The 21,444-nt window shown below is 38.5% G+C and overlaps 1 protein-coding gene across 2 annotated transcripts in view; it reads right to left on the bottom strand.

Moving 5' to 3' along the window:
• The window catches only part of LPIN1 (lipin 1), a 48,793-nt gene that overhangs the window by 10,880 nt on the left and 16,469 nt on the right, over positions 1–21,444 (bottom strand). The window contains exons 6-17 of one of the 2 annotated variants that reach the window (XM_039569185.1): positions 19,024–19,153; positions 17,429–17,735; positions 15,896–15,989; positions 14,385–14,572; positions 13,343–13,436; positions 10,878–10,947; positions 8,835–8,912; positions 8,620–8,712; positions 7,191–7,264; positions 5,029–5,173; positions 2,220–2,368; positions 506–592 (exon numbers count right to left, since the gene is read on the bottom strand). In XM_039569185.1, the coding sequence (XP_039425119.1) occupies positions 506–592; positions 2,220–2,368; positions 5,029–5,173; positions 7,191–7,264; positions 8,620–8,712; positions 8,835–8,912; positions 10,878–10,947; positions 13,343–13,436; positions 14,385–14,572; positions 15,896–15,989; positions 17,429–17,735; positions 19,024–19,153 (1,509 nt within the window). The remainder of the gene's footprint in view (positions 1–505; positions 593–2,219; positions 2,369–5,028; positions 5,174–7,190; positions 7,265–8,619; positions 8,713–8,834; positions 8,913–10,877; positions 10,948–13,342; positions 13,437–14,384; positions 14,573–15,895; positions 15,990–17,428; positions 17,736–19,023; positions 19,154–21,444) is intronic. The other variant, XM_010393304.3, reaches the window with a different exon arrangement.

Raw genomic sequence — 21,444 nt, 5'->3', positions numbered from 1 at the left:
CCCAAACAGATTCACCCCATATGCTACAACTCCAGGTAAGTGAAATTTAGCAAGGAGAATTCCAGCTACAGTGACCACCCTGGGCCACAGAGTCTTTGTGCATTTCACCATCTCCTCAACAAAGAGTGAAAGGAAGGTGTATTAGCATCTTATGATTAATACTGCTGCAATTCCCAGTTTCCAAGAAAGTTACGCTTGCTGCAACTACATAACTCATTCAAATTACTACTTCGGAACTAACCATCTGTGTGTGTTCGGGGTGGCTGGAAGAGCAATCATCACTCACAGATAAGAAGCTTTTGCTTTTGATATCACAAAGCAGGTTTTGCTCTGGATATCATGCAGCAGATGTTTACACTGTGCCAGCATCACTCAAGCGACAAGATATTGATGAAATTGTCACCCATATACATAAAGAGAAGCCTAGAGAAATTTTAATTTCTATGTGCAAATGAATAAACACAAACAAGCCACAGATGCATGAACAGATTTACTGAATACTCACTGGCTCACTTTATGGTACAACTTCGCAATCCCTTGGTGTGTCCAGTCTTTGCCAAGAGTTGGCAAAATATGACCTAAGGTATCTGACCTGAAAAAAGTAAAAAACAGTGTAACTGAACTGAAAAAAAAACCCCAAAACTTATACTAACAGTCAAGTCTAATACAAATCCCACTAACTTACTTGGCTAGCTGCAAATGAAAATAAGGTTTTCTGTAAGGGACGGATTGTCATCAGAAGAGAATTATTTTATTCCCCTCTTTTTTGTGATAGACTGACATGCTCATCCTTGGCCATGTTGTTTTAATTACTCCTGTGCCCCAAGGTGGATAAGCTTGTGCCCCACAAGATAATATGGAAGTTACAGCACATAGGGCATCAATCAGACCTCTAGGAGGCCACCAGTGCTAAGCAAGCTTTTTGAGGATTATAGTAAATGTTTTCTAAATAAACCAAACCTACCCATAAGGGAAATTTATGGGGAATTGAAACTATAAGGTAAATCACATTCTAGCTTACTTCAAACTAACTTCTCCACATTAAGCCAGGAGTTGGTGAGGTATAAACTATTTTGAAATATTTATTCTGGCTTCAATGTGTTTCCCACTTCATATGAGAGAAGTTTATTTACGCCATAGTAACAATTAGTGCAAATTAGCATCTTGCTTGACAAAGCATTGTACAGACACACAGCAAGAAGTCCACACCCTGAATAATTTCCATCTTAGAGAAAAAAATACTGGGCAGTGACTTAGGATGGATTTGCATTGGCATTGTAAGGTAAAGTGATTCAGGAACTCAGGGCAAATCAATAGCAGAGAGAACAGATTCCACTCAATTTACTTGAAGCTTAAGAAAACAAAGTGGGGAGAGATGTTAATTTACATTGGCACCAAATGAGAAGTTTGACATACAATGGGTAAATCACAAGAAAGAAGAGAATTTCAGTTTAAATCAAGTATTTTAATTTCTCCCAGATTGCTCTTGAAAATTACTTTTCCTTGTTCTTTCTCCTAATTAGATATAACTAAGTTTGATTTTGAAAGAAATTGATTTCAAAACAAATCTAAACACCTCACTTCAAAAGATAATGCCTGTATTTTTATTTTGTGCTTTCCCTGTTCCACACACAATTGTTTTCACCAGTGTTAAATACACTAAATAAATAGAAACCAGCAAGTCAGTGAATCATTTTGGTCACTGCAAAATTTTGAGTTTTACCCAAAGTACTAATCCGAAACTTTTCATCAGATTCTAATTCTGACATTGATTTTGGAGTCTAGTCTACTAGATAATAACGCCTATCACTGGAATGCCCCATGGATGCCATTTAAAACAAAATTCACATGTTTCTTCTTTTTAATTACTCCTTCATTAACAAATTCTTTTAATTAATACTTCATAAGTATGATGCAACAAAACAGGATTTTGAAGAAGGTCCTCCAATACTGCTGTAAATACTGTTGTGAAACACCAACAGGTGACAAATAATGGGCACATATGGCATGTGTCTATTAAACTAAGAATTCAGCTAAAGATTATTATATTGTTTGAAAGACAAATTTTAAAAAAATAAACCAAAACCAAGAAACAAAACCTCCCAAAACACTGGAATATGAAGATTCTGTGATTACCATTCCCTGTTAATTATGCTTTCCTTTAGACTGAAAGGCAATTTGTCCTTGCATATGAAGTCTCTCCCTGTTCATGAACTCACCGTGTGATTGTTCCATCGATGTCAGAAATAACAACTTTATCGTCCCAATTCCATAGGTAAATAGTGCCTTCACAGCGGCAAGTGCCTTGATACTGGGTTGTGACACTAAAGGTCACATCATTGGGGCCATTCTTGAGCTTTAAGCTTTTCTGCAAGACATTATCAGCAAGATGAACAACAAACTGAACATGTGAAATGGACACAGTGTAAAAGCCACACATGATCATTGCCTTGGTGTATTTGGCTGGGGAAGCTGGTGTGGATTTCCCCTCCCATAAAAGCAAACCCATTTGTGGGACTGTTTTTGCCCAAAGACCAGGGTTTCCTTGGAAGGTAATGCAGAAGGATAGGGAGACCCAGTGTGTGCCTCAGGGACATTTAACCTTGGGGGAAAAATAATCTGTGGTATAAGTTGTATGTTGCAGGAAGCAAAGTAGCATGAATGACATGAACTGATGAAGAATCAACTTGGTGAGGAGCAAGGGGAATGTGACAATGACCCAAGGTGGGCCAGGGTCAGTGCCCAACAATCAAGTGTGCTGCTTTCCTGTCCTAAACACCCATCCTGATGGAATGGAGCCCACCTCATGGATCTGGAGGGATGGAGGAAGCCCATGAAACAGGAAAGTAATATGTACCTGTGAAAGGATGGGATAGTAGTTAAAGAAAACGTATGTTTGGTATAGAGATGGTTTAAGAACATAGTTAAGTTGTATGTGTGGGTAAGAAGGGATTTCAGTAATGAGAAATAAATACAATGGAACAGTTAGAAGATACATCAGTTATGTGGGAACTGAGTATGATACAAATGATATGGAATAAGGGGTGGAAATTGTTTTGGGTCTGACTGAGCTGGAGTTTGTTTCCCCACAGCAGCCCTCACAGTGCTGTGCTTTGCACTGGCAGCTGGAAAGGTGTCGGTAACACAGCATCAGCACAGTCTCTCTAACATTCCATCCACATCAAGGGGCTGGGACTGGGCAGGATCCTGGGAGGGGACATAACCTGGAGAGATGACCCAAACTAACCAGAGGGGTATTCCATACCATACAACATCAGCTCAGATATAAAAATTAAGGAAAGGAGGAGGAACGGGTGTCACTGTTATTTTACAATGTTTGCCTTCCAGAGCTGAAGCCCTCCTTTCTGGGAAGTGGCTAAACATCCCTCACTGGTGGGAAGTAGAGAATAAACTTGTTTTTCTCTTTGCTTATCCACCTTATGTTCTCTCCTGCATCCCACTGAGAAGGGGAGTGATAGAGTGGCTTGGTTGGGCACGTGGCACCCAACCAGTCATCCCAATTTGGTCACACTGAATTTTATTGCTTTCAGCAGAGCTATTATAAACAACAACAGCAGCAGCTTACCCTGTGTGGTGTATATAAGGCATTGATTTACAGAACAGAACAAAATAAATAAAAAAGTTCTGTTTCACTATCAGGTATATTAAAAAAAAAAACCATCCCCAAATATTCACATAAACAGTAACAAATGATGGAATAGAGACCATCTATGAGGGTTTCCCATTCTGAAAGACAGATATATATGCAGAGAGAAATGTGAGTAACAAGAAGTTCCATAAACTCTAATTAAGAGCTTTTCTATGGGGATTTGTGATCTACAGTATTACATCTCTTTCATACAATAACCAACCCCACACACCAGATGAACCATTATCCTTCAGCCGACACTAAATATCCTTAACTCTCCCACTTTGATGCCCTCCACTGTCTCCTGTGCTGCTTAGTGATATGTGGAACAAGAGGCTACTGATTTGATTCTATTTGATGACCTAACTGTTCACTTTCCCAAGACCTGTACAAATTTAACACTCTTAGTATATCTTTTTCTTTGTTATCTTTCACTGCAACTTTTCAATTAGTTAAAAAGTGAAAAGGCGGTGAGAACACAACAACTGATGGGTAACTGATAAGTCTCACCCACTGTTTCATTAAGAAACCAATTTAAGAGCAGTTTTAGCTTCAGCTAATTTTTGCAAGGTTTCTGAGACTGAAAAGTCACATTTTATTTGCGTAACCCCTGCTTTCTCTTTCCTATAGAAAATTACCGACACATCCCATCTGTCTCTTGGAAAAAACTCAGCATTCTTACAAATTATCTAGTCAGTGAGTGATAGGCTGTTAAATGCTGTACACCTTGTTTGGGTTTCCTTCAGAAAATTAATTATCTGTACCTAAGATGACAAGAAGTATTTCCCTAAAGTAGCCCATTTTTCCAGATCAAATTGAAACTTACAGAACACAAAACTGTAACAGTTTTGTCATCAGTCAAAACACCTTTGTCACAGAGGAAGAGAATTGGCTTCAAAGAAATTAATAAGCTCCAAAGAAATAAATAGCTTGGCCTCAGTAAATTCACAAGTAGCTCTTTCAGAAGTTACTAACAGAAAACTTTATTTATGCAAAATGCCTACAAACCTGCCTACACATGAGAGAAAAGGAAAAGAGACGAGGGAGAAAGAAAAGAGACCTGTTAACATATACACGTTTCACTTACTACAAGAAAGGATGTGGTTCCAATACACTTACTCAGGTGACAAATACACAATTTGGAATTTAATTTGGTATTTTTCTAAAGATCCCATCTCCAAACCCCAGCACTTGCTGCAAGGAACATAATTCATGCTTAATACAGAAAGGAGAAGAGAAAAGGCTTTTTTTAAAAATATAATTAGATAGAATTAAATGCAAGACATAAGAGCTAATTAAGCTTTGAAGCCTGAATAACAGTAAAGGTTCATGTTGTAGGAGACATGACATTTCAGGACAAGAATGTAAAATTAACTCACAAGCTGGTCAGAAGTGAGCCGAAGCGATTTTTTGTAACTGATTCCAGACAATAATGAGAGATGACTGGAGTTGGTTTGTAATGACCCAAGGTTTTGTTTGGCAGCTCTAGGGTCTTCATCGCTTGAAGAAGATTCATCTTTTATTCTGGAACATTGCACACACAGAAAATGATGTTATCATGTCAGTAAATGCATCTCAGTATCCATTAAAAATGCATTAACAGTGAGTCACCAAATAAGTCATTGATTCTCTGCTACCAAGTACGGCCTCACAGGAGGTCATTCACAACATGAGTTTTAATATATCAATGAAGTACCAAACTTCCATTCATATTTTCCCCATTATTCAAATTTGGATTGTTACAGGCAAGTGAATGGCTATAACAATAGTTTTCCATCACTTAAAATTAATGAATATAAATTAATGTACTACATTAAGTCAAAAATTTCATATGGAAAAAAAATAATCTAATACATTATAGTATTAGATACTATAACTACAAAAAAAATCCACTGTTCTCAGAAGAAGAAAGCACTTGTTATGCTGGCTTTCTCTTTCCCTCTTCTCTCCTCCCCCAAAGAAATTAAAAATTAATTTTAAAAAAATGAAGGTTATAGAAATTTTATTATACAAAATAACTCCTTTTTTTTCAATGAGCAACTTCAGATAACTGGATTATTCTTTTCCAGGATTTGCAGAATTACCCTGTTCAGAATACAATTATGAAAAGTCATAAAACCTGAGCTCCCTCACAATATTCTGTTTAAATACACATCGGTATAATTACTTTTGTTCTGCTACAACCATTTTTTTAGAAACTTATTAAGGGTATTCTTCCTCAGAAAGAAAGTTTTCCTACAGTAAAAAAATCTATCACTGTAGGTGTAAGTTAAAATACTCTTTCAGATCCTACAAATCTCATCTTTAAAAAAATCAGTATTTGGGCTTTTATTTCACTCACACCTGGATGTTGTTTGCTGTTAGGAAGTCTTGACCCAGTATCAAGGTACTGCATTGTCATGACTAGTAACATTTAAAAGCCTATCTTATCCTTTGTGACATCTGATCTCAAAAGCTTTACTCAGCATCCCACTTGTCACATTTTACTTGCAAACAATAAATTTTTAATGAGAGATTTCTAAGGACAGTTAAAATTTAAACAAAGAACACCTATTTCAGAATCTAGTCTGCTTGAAGCCTTAATCCCACTTTAAATCTTATCTTTAAACAACCGTGTAAGAAACAGACCTACATGTCACTTGTCATCCTTTAAAAGAAAATCAGCCTTTCCAATTTACTCTGTAGTTCTCAATCTCAGAGAGGCAATGGAGACAACAACTAATCTCCTACTGAATGAGGAATCCTCCTTCCAGCACATTTGCCTGGGCTGCAATTGCTAACCACCAGAAAGAACGACAGCTTTTTGTTTCAGAATGGTGACCCCTAAACCTCAATGAGCATAAAGCATATTTGAATCTGGCCTTTTTCAGCTGTAAATGCAGCCAGCACAAACAAGATGTCTTTCCATTCAGATCTGCATGCACAGAAAAGACGTAAGGTAGGAGAGCTGTCCCTGGCTAACTCATCCCTCCAAACAAGCTAAAGCTCATCTTATGGAACTCTCCCAGGTGAGATTCTGGCTGTACAGTATGATTCATTAGGAGCACAGGAAGGAAGAGGCTTCTGCTATCCTTGAAAGAAGTAACAGAAAATCATTACTATTGCCTGTAAACAACACTCTGGAAAGTCCCTTAACTTTCCAAAATATAATTAATTTGTCAGGCCATAAATCTAAGTAAATCAAAAATTTTAGCAACTGGGATCTGACAGCACCTTGCGTTCATCTATGACGTTCCCTTAAAAACTCCAGAGAAATACATAAAGCTTTCGAGAACTGCTCCAATTACAGTTGTTCCCAAGGGGCTGGAATGCATGTCCCAGAGCTGCCAGCCAAACCACAGAAATGCCAGAGTGCACTCACAAGGCCTGCAGCCCCGACATGGGTACGGCCCTTCTATCCGCACTTACGTGGTGCAACGAGTAACAAAGTAAAAGTATTTCACTGACACAGTATTTCTCTGTTCAAATAGATAAGGTAACTTGCTTTCATTTTTAAATTGTAACTCTTGTTTATTTCAGGTACAGATGATTTTGGGGGTACCTGTTTGCCCTGCTCATCTGTGAAGAGTCTTCTGTAAGTCCACTCTCACTCATACCTTGCTCTGGCTTTGTTTCCTGTAAAAATACAAGTATGAGTAGCTGTGCATCTCCTGTTGAGCAGAAAGCAAGTGATTTTAGAAAAAATATTTGAAAATCAAATTCTGCCTTGTACAGACTTGGTAAAAATCAACAGCATGTTTGTTTCCTTTGCTTGTAGGCAAAGTAAAGCCCTTAAAGAATAAAGGCAGTACAAAGACCTAAAAATTGCAACTATTAAACTCAGAAGAATAATTAAGATTTAGTTTTGCAGGGAGGAAGTAGAGAAATACCAGGTTTAACATCTAATACTGTTGAAGTTTTGGGATCAACTCCATAGCTACTCAGTTCATACACCTCAAATAGATAGATTTCACCTGAGAAAGCAAAATATGACTTTGGAGGAGGAAAAAAAAAAACACAAATTACCTCTTATAGAATCATTAAAATTTTTAATCCAGCAAAACTTTCCCAACTGCTCTTGAGTAGATGCTGAACACTATCAAAGTCATTCCACAAGATCTTTAAAAAGTGAATAGTTCTACTTTAAATAGCTCCATTTAAAGTTGCCACAGCTCAAGAGATAACCAAATACTTCCAGAGAAAATTCTAAAAACTTTAAACAACTATAAAACCAAAATCTCATGCTCTGAAACCCATACCCACAGATAAGTATAATAGCTATTTAATGCTAGGCTAAAGAAGTTCTTGACTGAGGCACAACCATAAAATTGTATTAGAAGTAATTTTCTCCCCTCAAGTACTAATGCTACAGTAATATAAATTAATATGAAGAGGTTTTACTAGCCAACTTTAAAGATTAAATATGTCTAGACAGGAGATCAGTATTTCATGTAAAGCTTTGTTTTTTTCAGTTTTCTAATGTTCATCCGTGACTTTAAAATTGTTATCACAAAATTTTAATGCTCGGAAAAGAAACTCAAAAAGACTTTAAAGCCAATATATATAGTCAGTTTTCCATCTTAGGTTTTGCTGAGTTTTACAGCTCACACTACTCATAAATAAGTCTGCTCTTCAACCATCAAAAGAAAGATGCAGAAAGGTAGGTAATCTGTGTGAAAACTCTAAATTAGTGGCACAACTCTTTGATTCTAGGTTCCCAAACAGAGATTTAATACATTAGATACTACTGCCTCAGATTTGTGTAATGAAACTAAATGCAAAATCAAAACTCTTCAGGCAAACATTTCAGGTAGGGTCTGATCCAAAGCCTTCTGAAGTCAAAACAAATCAGGCTTCAGACTGTGTTTAATGTGTATATCCTCAGCCAAACCGAATACCAAGTTACTCTCTGAAGTAAAGGTCTGAGGGATGAATATGCAGATATCCTTCCCACTGCAACCAGAAGGAAACTGCTTGCTTCTTAAACTTACCTCTTTGATAGTGCTGTTCCTTCCTCGCCATGAAAACCACCACCTTCCACCTTTTTTGGGCATCTTGTCCCTCATTATAGATTCCACAGTTGCCTGTGATAAATGGATGGTAACATAAAAAAGGCCCAAAATAAAGGACAACCTGACATATGTAAATGAAAAAGTGCCAAACGCACAATTTTAACTGATAATAAATAGAATAAAAGTAAACATACTGTCTGTGGACCATAAATTCTACTAAAGCAAAATCTAATGGTATCCAGAGCTGCTCTGAAGTAACTTAAGCATGAATACTTATGGTATTTTTAAAAGGAAAATGAAAAAGAAATCAAATCAAAGAAGAAAAGAAGCATAAAAAGGTATTAGTATAATGTCTAGAATGGAGAACCTACTGTTTCTAAGTTATTTAGTACAAATTATATGTAAAAAAAAAAAGTCATTTCCTGAAGAAGGCATCATGCAAAACAGTAACAAACTGACATGCAAGAGTGTTATTCACAAAGTTCATATTTAATCACCAGCTTAGGAAAAAAGCAAAGCAGTTACTAGCTTTTATGAGTTTATGAATTATGAGTTTATGAATCATGCTAAGAATTTGACAAAAACGTTAGAATTGGTTTTTTTATAAACCTTTTCTACTTTTCATTAGTTCTACATACTAGACACCAGTAGAAAAGTTTCTTTCAATATCCATAATGACTGGAGCCTTATGCATTGTAACAACGGGAGCTGAATTCTTTCACTCAGAGAGAAGCAACAGATGAAACTGGAAAACACTATGGTAAAAGCAGCCACAGGGTTTGGTATGGCCAAACCACAGGTTTTGGTATGCCCTGGAACAGCTTGGCCACTGTATTTCTGAGATGATAGCTTCCACTGCAAGTAAGGTCACCAAAAGAAAGCTGTGATGTTGATTAGTGATTTAAAAAAATTAAAAAAAAAAATCTAACAACTCTCAGCAATTAAGAGTGGGCTGTGTTCAGATAACATGTGGAACAATGGACCCCTTTTCTCAGTTTTTCAATGGGTTTTCTTTTCACTATATTATCTAAAGTATATGAGGAAAGAAAAGAAATTCCTTTTACCCATCTTAGGCAAAACCCAAGACATTTGGGGCTTAGGCTTTGAAGCGTTTAATTTAAAATGCAGTTACATTATTTTTATTGCCACTGAAGACCCAATAGGCACCTATCAAGGTCTGAATCACATTGTGTAAGCACCCAACAAATACAGAGTAGGATAACTATGTACCTTTGGTGGGCATTTGAGTTCCATGGGATGAATCCCACTTTTTATGATTACTAGAATATTTGCAGTAATGCACAAAACAGCTGGCTCTGTGACATCTTTTAAATTCAAGCCATGTTTACCAGATACTTGGGATTTTTAGGTTCAATTTATTTTATACAGGGATGGTACCATGCAGCTGCACATGACTGGATATATAGGTAATGTGGCATTAAGAAAGAAATACTGGCGGAAAGCATTCTGGGCTTTTAAGAAATTTTTAGTCCACAGTGATGGCGACAGAGATAGCATCTGAATTCACAAGAACAATCCCAAAGATATGTGAAGTGCTGAAAATGGCAGAAGGAAGGTTTAGGTTTCAAAATTTATTAAATCCACGGCTAACCAGGACACAAAATAGTCAGTGGTGATACTACTTGTTTATATACATTTATAGTATTTCTGTCATGAGCATCTACGTGGCACCAGGTCATGTGGAATTGAGCTAACTTCTTCAACAAACTTATATAAGCCAACACACACAGTTGTCACACAGTCACACCTATCTGGCACTATCTACATAGGTTATGAAAAACCAACTAAGAAAGAAAAAGCTAGCAAGCTGCAGGCCTTCCTCATCCAGTAGTTAAAGCTTATTCACTTAAGTTATTTGTATTTATTAAATAATGTATGCTGTATACATATAAAATGGAAAGCAAACACCAAGTATTCAGCTACAGCAAACACAAACATGGGTCAATATAATTTATGTTTACAACCTATATTAATGAAGTAAAAAAGAAGTTTTCCTTCTTCAAAATAGTTGTAATAACTTTAGCCTAGCAAACAAACACTATTCACAGACAAAACTTAGTCCTTGTTTAGGCCATAATGTAAGAGAGATAAATGTTTATGTGAAGGTTGATTTTACTGATGTGAAGATTCTCTTGCACAACAACCCACTTCCCTCCCTTAATCAATGGCATAATTTCAAAACTCCTCCTCTTGCCAGCCTTCATGTTCAACCTCACCTTTGGCAAAGGTTTCTGGAATGCCTGCATTGCCAGCAGAAGGGGTCCAGCTGTCGTCCAGTTGTAGTACCTGGGCATGCAAGAGAAACAATTACTGCATTCTGTAATCCCAAGGTCCCAATTCACAATCTACCTGGTATTTACCACCTGGCAGGTTAAAGCCACGAAGCACAGGTCAAACTCTGGCCTGCACAAGTAATAACAGACCCATCTTATTCCACAGTATGTTCACAGGTATTTACCACATGTATTTTTCAGGGTATGCAAGAGAAGCTCGGCTTTGAGTAGAAAGAGTATTTGTCACACATTACTCAAGTCATCATAGAATCACAGAATAGTTTGGGTTGGAAGGGACCTTAAAGATCATCTAATTCCAACTCACCTGCCTTGGGCAGGGACACCTTCCACTAGATCATGCTGCTCAGGTCCCCATCCAACCTGGCCTTAAGTAGTACTTCCAGGGATGGCACATCCACCACTTCTCTGGACAAGCTGTTCCAGTAACTCACCATCCTTACAGTAATAAAGAATTTCTCCTAACATCTAATCTAAACCTCTCCTCTTTTAGTCTAAAGCTGTCCCCCTGTATCCTATCACTATTACTATATAAGAAGTTGCTCTCCCTCTTTTTTCTAAGTCCCCTTTAAATACTAAAGAGCTGCAGTGAACTCTCCCCAGAGCCTTCTCTTTTCCAGGCTGAACCTCAACTCCCTCAGTCTGTCTTCACAGGAGAGGTGCTCCATTCCTTTGGTCACCTTTATGTCCCTCCTCTGGACTTGCTCCAACAGGTCCACGTCCTCCCTGTGCTGGGGACCCCAGAGCTGGATGCAGCACTGCACGTGGGGTCTCACCAGAGCGGAGCAGAGGGGCAGAATCACCTTCCTCGACCTGCCCATGCTGCTTTGGATGCAGCCCAGGACACGTTCAGCTTTCTGGGCTGCAAAAACACACTTGGCTCATGTCCAGATTTTTATTCACCAGAACCCCAAGTCCTTCTCTGCAGGGCTATTCTCAGGGAGTTCATCTCCCAGCCTGTACTCATATCTGGGATTACCCCACACCAGCTGCAGCACCTTGCATTTTAATTTGTTGAATTTCATGAGTTTCTCGTGGGCCCTAATCTCAAGTTTGTCCAGGTCCCTCTGGATAGTATCACTTCATTCTGTTGACCCCACTGCACCACTCAGCTTTGTGTCATCTGCAAAAGTGCTGAGGGTGCACTCGGTCCCACTGTCTGTGTCACTGATAAAGATATTAAAGAGCACCAGTCCCAAGACAGAGGGCTCAGGGACACCACTGATCACTAGCCTCCATCTGGACAAAGCTGTTGACTGCAACTCTCTGGCTGCATCCATCCAGCCAAAGTCCTTATTGTATTCCACTTTATCACAGCACAAGCCACATTTTTTACAAGCTTTTTCAGTGTTTTTCCATCAAGGAACTACATAAAACTTAGGGGCCATAGTCTGTAGCATGTCAAGCTCCTACTATTATGCATTGAACATGGCTCAGCTCTTGTTACAGACAGTAGGACAATTACAGTATCCATTGCCAAGGGAAGCTGAAGCTCACACAACATTAAGAGAATATGACATTAAGAACCTCACTAAGATCTCTCTTCCCAATGCATTCAGTAGACAGATAAATACATCAGATTCAGAGAGCTGTGTCAGGGAAGCAGTGAGTGACTCACCTCAGACCACAGAGAGGGTCAGGTATGAGGCTGCAGCATACACAATACAAACTATCACCTGGTACATCAGCCTTGCATGAGCCACGTCTATGACTAAGGGTAGCCAAACCTCTAAGCACAGCACAAAGTCATGATCTCTTCTCTAACACCGTTTGCCAGGTGCAAGGAGCTCTCAAGTTAAAGAATCCCCAAAAATCTGCATCTGGCATAGCCTACAGCACTGCCCTGCTGCCAGCAATATAAACATACAAAATAATGTCTTAGCCTTGAAGAAATGGAAACCTCATACTCGGTGGTGAAGTTTAACAAGTCTTGAAAATCAATGCCTCCACAGAGGTGTATTAGCAAAAATATTCAGTATATACAAAAAAACTGCTTTTACTGAGTGATTAGAAGCAGACTGACACATTCTGTAAATATTAATTATTCAATCTGGCTCCAGGCAAGCCTTAGCAAGTTCACATCACATTTCATTTTTACTCTGTCAACTGAATGTGAATACTATTAGCATTTAATAGCAGTTTCTTGAAAGTCAAACTGCGTCAGTTAGCTGTAATAGGTCATCTGAAACTGCTCTTCACTTTCTTCAAAGGAGGAAAGGTAACTAGAAGGACCTGAATTCACTAGGGAGTTGACTCTTTCTGGATGAATCCAAGCTATGAACATTCAAAACCTGATTTTCAGCTACAGTTGTACTGATGTAATGCACTGAAGTGACACAGAAGTGTCTTGCTGTTGCAACAGTATTTTTTTTTTTCTGAAATATACTTACTTATTTCCAATCTTAACCACAAGGTTAGGGTCATCAATGATTGCAGGATTGTCCACAAACTGCTGATATGTTACTGCATGTTCTAAGAATTCTTCTGTGGGGGGAAAAAGTTACACTTGTAAAGCATGCATTTATGGATGCCTGGGATGGGCTGACCTAAACCTCTTAGCACCTCTTGGACACATTTGTTTCACCTTCATTGTGAGGGTGCTGAGAGTTAACTGCAATATGGAAGCAAATTGTTCAGAGATTCTCAATCTCAGAAGATGATGAGGGTTTCTTTGTTTGCTTCTGGGTGTCTTTCCTTTCAAAATACAACCTAAAGTGAAAGCTCAGGGATGGAACTGTGAGGGAGGAAATCTCCTTTTAGAAAAGTTATGTAAATTTAGAAGTGATTCAGGTGACAGTATGACCCAAATAATTCACAGGATATATGAAATGTTTTAATAAGTAGCTTCTGAGCATCAGTCAGTGTAGCATCAGGCTCATATGATTTTACGATGCCACATTACTGCAGAAAATGCAAGTCTTAACACATTTATTTTCACATTATGCCACTGGAAGTTTAAGGTACAGAGTATCGTGACTTATCTAAAAGTTACACAAGAAACTGGAGGTAGGGCAGGAATCAGGTTAAACTTTTCAACTCCCTCTCCTCATGTCCCCGTTTATGGACCACCTTTTTCATTCCTGACTCCAACAGCTGTGAATTTCCTAGCTTTATACTGTACTAAGTGGCAAAAGTATCATTAACATGACTGTGATACAAAACATAGCACTATCAGGAAGTAAAAGTACCAATAAAATACTTTCAAAATTTTTCATATATAGCAGATTGTTCAAATGTGTTAAAAATACTAAGTCCTATGTGAGTCTACTATTCTAAGCATGAAAAGTTCTAGGAAGTTTATCATTACATGGCCAGTATTTATCTTCTCAACACAATGCTGAGCACAGCCACAGGAGGGCTCTGCAGCCTCAGGCTGGGAAGCTCAAACCCAGCTGCCAGCACACGTCTGCAATTCACAGAGCCATCCTGTACCTTTGGTTATCTCTTTGTTCTCAGTAAGGCCTCCGCAGAGAGAAATGGCAATGGAGGGCAAATCCCGAATTCCATCCGAGGTGCTTTCAGCTCCACTGTCAACACCTGAGCTCCCGACAGACTGCGGGGAGTGGCTGGCTGGCCGCGGCCCCAAGTCAGTCGTGTTCCTGCTTTGGGCATTATCCCCACTGGAAAAGAAAATTCAGGAATTCAGTCTTCACATATCCATTCCCAAATTCACTCCCTTCAACAAGCACTGTTTACATCTGACACAAGCTTAGAGAAAAACAAAATTTAAAAAATTTCAATTTTACAGCAAAACAAAACAAAGTAACATAGGGCCTTCATGTGCCCTCAAATATTAGATTGCTTCTACTTACTTGCCTAAAATAGGCATGTATAATTATATTTTCACTTATTTACAAGAGCGAGGAAAATAAGACAATAAACTGTATAATCTTAGTAGACAAAATAATGGTACAGTAAGCAGAGTTTATACTAGTAGAACTATTCCCACACAGGAACAAGAGTAAGCATATTAGTTTATTATTTATATTAACTAAACTGACAGCTAAACCCAAAAAAATTATGTGTATGTTTGTGTATTTATGTGTCATTTATATATAGAGAAAACACTCTCCATGTAAACTACTAGGCTTAAAATTTTAAGAAACAATAAATCATTATACCCACTTAAAATCTGATGAGATCATTATTACAAAGTGTAAGCTCATCAAACTCTGCTTTCCACTCCGGATTTATATGAATGCATTTGAGAAAGAAATTTTCAATCCAACATTTTCCCCATATAACTAATTCTTCTCAGTTTTATTGAAATGTTAATATTACAACAGCTGAGTTTAAGCAAGCAAAAAAAGAAAAATAAAGTACACAAGCTGCTTTAGTTGTTGCTCAATGACTTTCATCAAGTGACTAGAGTATATGTCAAAAGAGAACTATAAATGTTGCAAGAGACTCTAATAAAGATCAGAACAAGTTGGAAATTGTATGTTCAGGGTGCAGTATTTTCATATATAACTCTGTCATGCATCTTCCAAAAACTATTTTCTGATATTCATATTTATAGGTGATCAACCACAGTAAAGCAACAGCAGAGCAATAATTTTCTGCTAATACTGTTAACAGTAAGATATGTTCTTTATAGTAATAAGTCAGGACATGGAGATAAATATATCCCAAGGCCAACTGCTCCCCCAGGACATGTGAGTAACACTCACAAACATCAGTGTACATCACATAACCATTCACAATCAATATATATGCTTAATTGACCAAAACAGAAAACCAGCTGCAAGCACTCTTCTCATGCCCAAATGCAGTTCCAAAAGTTCTAATATTCCTCTCTACAGAATGTTACTTTCCTTCTGCCTTCATCTCTGCTTGAACCCTGAAAGAGACGTCTTATCTGGTTGGCAATGAAGAGTTTGATCTAAATATGGAAGGTGATAAGAGCTCTTTAAAAAATAAAAATATAAGAAAAGAACTTATACTTTTTGGGGAAATAAAGTGCAGCAACTTCTGGATCCATGTCAGTAAGGTCATCTAAATAGACACCATCAGCACCAAGATGCCGGCTCCGTTTGTCTGTAAGGCACAGAAAAAATAAGCCTATTAATTAATACTATTTAATTATTAATTAATTAATATTAATTCATATTAATCCAGAGCTGTTATTACTGTTTAGCTATTCATTTTAAGATTGAGAAACCAGACAAGTTATAACCGTTTCTGAACCGTATTTGTACAAAACGAGACTGCCAAAAATTTCAAAACAAGTTTCATATCTACATTGTTCAAACTATGAATTAACAAAATGGGACAGCAGAGGACTAGTTTTGAAACAGGCTAAAGACTCCCTATCCCAGACAAAATCACTGGGAATCAGAAGGCAGTGGCTACCACCAGAAAACAGCAAAGGGAAAACCTTCTAAGTACTTGCATAGGCCTATTATCACAGCATGGCAGTCAGAGCATTTAATCTTTGAGAACTAATCTTCCATCCCTCCTTGAAAAGGGGAAATAACAGACTAAAATATAGTCACTAACACACTATAACTGGCTCATTATGGAGACAACTCACTTTTAAGCACATACACCTGATGTGCTGTGTGTGCAGATGCACCACCGTAGGGGACAACACACCCCTTCTAGGCCTGTCACTAGGACCAACATAGAGCCACTGCTGTACTGTTGTTGCCAGTTCACCTAGACAAGTAACCACTGTAAGGCCAAAACCTAATTTGGAATTCATTCTCAAACCACAGCTTCTCACTGTCCCGATTTCCAACACCAAGCACCACAAAAGCAACCAGAAAATCTATACAAGGACTGAATAATAAGCAGAGAAACACATCATTTTTTGTTTTCAAAGACAGTAGAATGCATGGGGAAGAGGCTAAGAAACTTGTATATTTACTGATTAAAAAGCAGCTGCACAAGCTAGGCTTATGTAGAGTTACATAATTATGGAATAATCAGTGCTGTAAAACAGAACATTTGTAATCAAATAAATTTCATGTGAAGACTGTAACACTTGTTCACTTGTTATAAAATGTACACACAGAACTGGAAAGCACGTAAAACAAAATCACCTTATTTTATGGCAAATCTGTTCCTTGTGCAAAAGACATATTACAATTTTGCACTAGAGCAGAGAGTTTCCACAATTACCAGCAACACATCACTCAGGTGAACCAGCAGACCTACAGTCTGCTTATACAAAAAAGTGAAATCCCTGAATCCGTCAAATGTGAACAAGATTGGAGTAAGTTTTGTAGTCTTGCTCATATGCACAGAACTGCCAAAAACTTCTAACCAAGCAGAATCTTCTATCTAATACATATCTCATGTGAACAGCTTGATGCACAACTCAGGTTTTGAGGGCTCATTCCAAAGCTTATTCCTTTCCTGATCTGAAAGCACCTTCAGGGCACGGATTAATTTATACAGCAATAAGATGCTTTATCACCATGAAATCTGAAGACAAAATCATACATATAAGAGTGCAGGATCAAGAGCTTTACCTTTCTTTCTGGTAGGGGAATCTGTCTTGCCAGTCGGTTGGGCTGAGCAAGCTGCAGCTTGTTTTATTTCTTCATTTGCAGGCAATGGGGGTTCAGCTGCTCCTGGCAGCTCTGTCTCTGGTTTATTTGTCTCAGCTGGTAAGGGCTCACTTTCATCAGCAATTGCTGCATCTGCTTGTCCAAGGGCAGGCAGAGGAGACACTGTGTTAAACTCCTCTACAGGAGAACTTTGGATGACCCGAAAGTGAGTGCTTTCAGGATTTACATCTGCCATGCTGGGTTCCTTTGCTTTGAGCAGAACACTGGCCTGTGAGGAAAATTAAACAGATTACAGAAAAGCTCTTAAAAAATCCAACAGCCAGTTTAACCTGTTCTGTTTACTCCAGTGAGATCAGATTGCCAAGATGACCAACTACAGCAGAAAGTCACTACTAACTGAGAAACTACAATATGGAAAAGACATCTCTGCTGTGTGTTTGTGCAAAATTCATTTGCATCTTGGGACCAGGAAAGATTTGTTCTGCAATGTGCTCTACAGTCTTCATTTTCATTCACCTGAACATGCCACCTCCCGCTCTGCCTTCCTCTCTTCCTGTGAAAATCCTGGCTTTCCATCAGAAGATAAACCTGACAAACAATAGAAGGTAGCAGACTGGAGTCCTTGCACAGTCAAGATGCTCTCAGGCTCCAGGACATTGTCTAATCCCCAGATTTAGAATTTAAGTCTTTCTGAACAAGATGCCCACTACCCTGGCCTGCAAAGCAGAACTTTTTCTTCTTTATACTGCATGTGAGCCCATCTCTCCTGCAGTCCTTTCTGCAGAGAAGCCAGCCTTCAGCAGGAGGTGCCAAACTCTGCACCATCCCAGCCCCCATAGTTGCAGTATTCCACTGAAACCTGACCTCTATTTCTCATACCCTGGTGCATGTGTAAACCCTAAGCCTCCTCTTTCCTGTGTGAATGCTGTGACTCTACAGAGCTATCACGAGGAGCCAGCCAGCACCTGACCAGCCTGCAGTGTGGGCAGCTGCCAACAGTTTCTGTGCAGCACTGGAGACAATGCTGCACAGATCCCACACCTAACTGGGACAAATGGCTCCAGGAGGAGACAGGCATCAAGCCAGTCCTCTCAGCCAAGAGAACAGCACATCTGCACATCCAGAGATCAGAACTGCAGGTGACTCTGGATGCTCTTGTACCCAAGCAGCCCATTTTAATTTCTGTGAATTAGACTGGTAACACAAAGCACCTGATTTCCATTTAAGATCATTTACGAATTTCAATGATTTACCAAAGGACATTGGGCTTGATTTTTTTCTGGTTTTTAAGCTTCTAACAGTCTACAAGATTAGTCTACAAGACTAGTAGGCACTTCTTCGTTTTCTGTGTATCATCAGTGTTGAGAATATCCATGCCATAAGGTACTTTCCTATACCTCCTACGGAGCAAGATTCAATTCTCTTACATAAAACACTGTAATTTTGTGTAAAATCAGGATCCATTTCCTCTTCACCAGTCTGCAGTAGACTAAGCACATGGGCCCTATTAAAGCACAATAGATGCGAGCAGGAATTAAAGAACTTATGTTGGATACCTTTGCAGCCTGGGGTAGCTCTCCCCATGCCCAGTGCATGTGAGGATTATCCTTCAGTCCACTTCTGTCTGTAGGTTTACTGACTAATTCTGAGTCACTTTGAGGAGTAGGAGGACGTGAATCTGAAGGGCTAAAGAAAAACAAACAAAAATGTTACAAAAGTAACCACAGCACACTAAATACTTTTCAAACTGATGTCCACCAATACAAAGGATTGAAGACTGAAATAATCAAGAGCCAACTAAAAGTATGAAAACATAGAAAAATGGTTTAAACAGTTCAGGGTCCTCTTACACTGGCATTCAGAGGTCTCATCCCTTTTTCAGTAAGTGATGTCAGAGAAGGAGGATTTCAGAAGCTGAAAGATATGGAACAAGAACACTGGACCCGAACATTTCAGGAGGATTTTTGGTTTTCTGCATGGAAAAAAGAATGGGGATGGTACCAACAGCAGCAGATGAACAGATGTTAGTATTGTTATAATGTATGCGAAGTGCAGAAATTACTCGCTCACATCAACAAGACACCTTATCCTGACTAAGTTTATAATTTAGTCTGAGGAATCCAGTTGACTCCTTTCTAACTTGTTCAGTTGTACCATTGGATGGATGTTTATAAGGAAAACAGCAGGAGCTACACAAAGAATTTGAGCCCTTTCAGTTTAAACGTATTTAACTGTTTGTTTTGATAACTACTTGCTATTAAATATTTATAAATTAATTAGTAAATTATCAGCCTGTAGCATATTTTTAATGTGGTGAAGTCAAGAATGTGATGTCAAGTCAGTCGTTAATAAATAATGAATCACTGATTTCAAGGACAGTAGGAAAAAATCAGATTATCTGCTCTGCCTTTCTGTACAACACGTCACAGTATTTCCCCCCAGAACCTCCTCAACAAAGCCTGCATTTTTATCTGAGCCATAACATGTCTTTGTATACTCATCCAATCCTGATTTAAAAACTAAAAGCAACAAAAGAATCTACAACATTCCTAAATCAAAGGTCCAAACTGAGTTACTTTCATTCTCAAAAACAAAAGGCTTCCATCTCATGAGTGCCTAACACAATGAAGTTCAACAAGGCCAAGTGCATGGTGCTATGCCTGAGTCGAGGCAATCCCAATACAGGCTGGGCAGAGAATGGACTGAGAGCAGCCCTGGGAAGAATTACTTGAGGGTGTTCATGGATAAAAAGCTGTGAGGGTGGTGAGAAACTGTCACAGGTTGCCCATAGAAGTTGTGGACTCCCCAGCCCTGAAGACCAGACTAAACGGGGCTCTGAACAACCTGGTCTAGTGGAAGATGTCCCTGGCCATAGCAGTGGGGTTGGAACAAGATAATCTTTAAGGTCCCTTCCAATCTAAATCATTCTGTGATTCTACAATCCTATGGAACAGCAAAACTGGTTTGGATATTCAGTTTATTCAGAAAAAGATAAAGAATAAATCAAACATGAAGAATTTATGTAAAGGTAGACTCATAGAATGATTTGAGTTGGAAGGGACCTTAAAGACCATCCAGTCCAATCACCTTGCCATGAGACCAGCTGCTCAAAGCCCCATCCAGCCTGGCCTTGAACACTTTCAGGGATGGGATATCCACAAATTTTCATGGCAATCTGTTCAGTGCCTCAACACCCCCACAGTGAAGAACTTCTTGACAAAAGTCCAAGCTTTCAGTTCAAAGCCACTACATGCCCTTATGAAAAGTTCCTCTCCCTTTTAGGTACTGGAAGGTGCTATGAAGCCTCTCTTTTTCAATATTCTGCAGAGCCAGCTGGTAGGGAATTCACTGATCACATGAACATAATTACTTCACATTCATATCTGAAATAACAGCAACCTAATTATCTGCATTATTCACTGCTTTCATCTATGCAGTAAGATACACTTTTAATATGGACAAACACTAGGACTTTTTAGATACAGATATTTATGTTACCTAATTAAATTATAAAATTTATAACCCATCTTTTTAGGGCCTACGAATTTCAATTTTTTTATCAGTCCTTAGCGTATAACCTACAATTTGCCAGATGAAGGAATCAATACAATGCAATTTTAAAAGTATTTTCAATCTCTAAGGATTCAAGAAATGCTTAGTGGGTTTTTCAGCAACTTCTAAATCTCCCACTGAAAAGTTTGTAGGATTTGCAGTATTTTCCATACTTACAGGACACTGAAACCTTGGAAATCAGGAGCCTAAGCACTTCAGAAAATCTCAGTAGGCAATAATGCCCCTACTGCTGCTTTAAGCCTAAAATATCCAGATTTAAGGAAGCCTTGTCACTTCATGTCTTACTTACCCTGTGCACTATAGACATTTTAACCTCCAAGATACCTACTGTTTACATAGAAAATCTCCAATCTGGCCTTGTTCAGCCCAAGTTCACTTGCTCAGACACCCTGAGAGAACAGAGG

This window comes from Corvus cornix, chromosome 3 (assembly GCF_000738735.6).
Source record: "Corvus cornix cornix isolate S_Up_H32 chromosome 3, ASM73873v5, whole genome shotgun sequence".
Classification (NCBI taxonomy): Eukaryota; Metazoa; Chordata; class Aves; order Passeriformes; family Corvidae; genus Corvus; species Corvus cornix.
The sequence above is the reverse complement of the archived record's forward strand: the minus strand, read 5'-3'. Positions and strand labels throughout refer to the sequence as shown.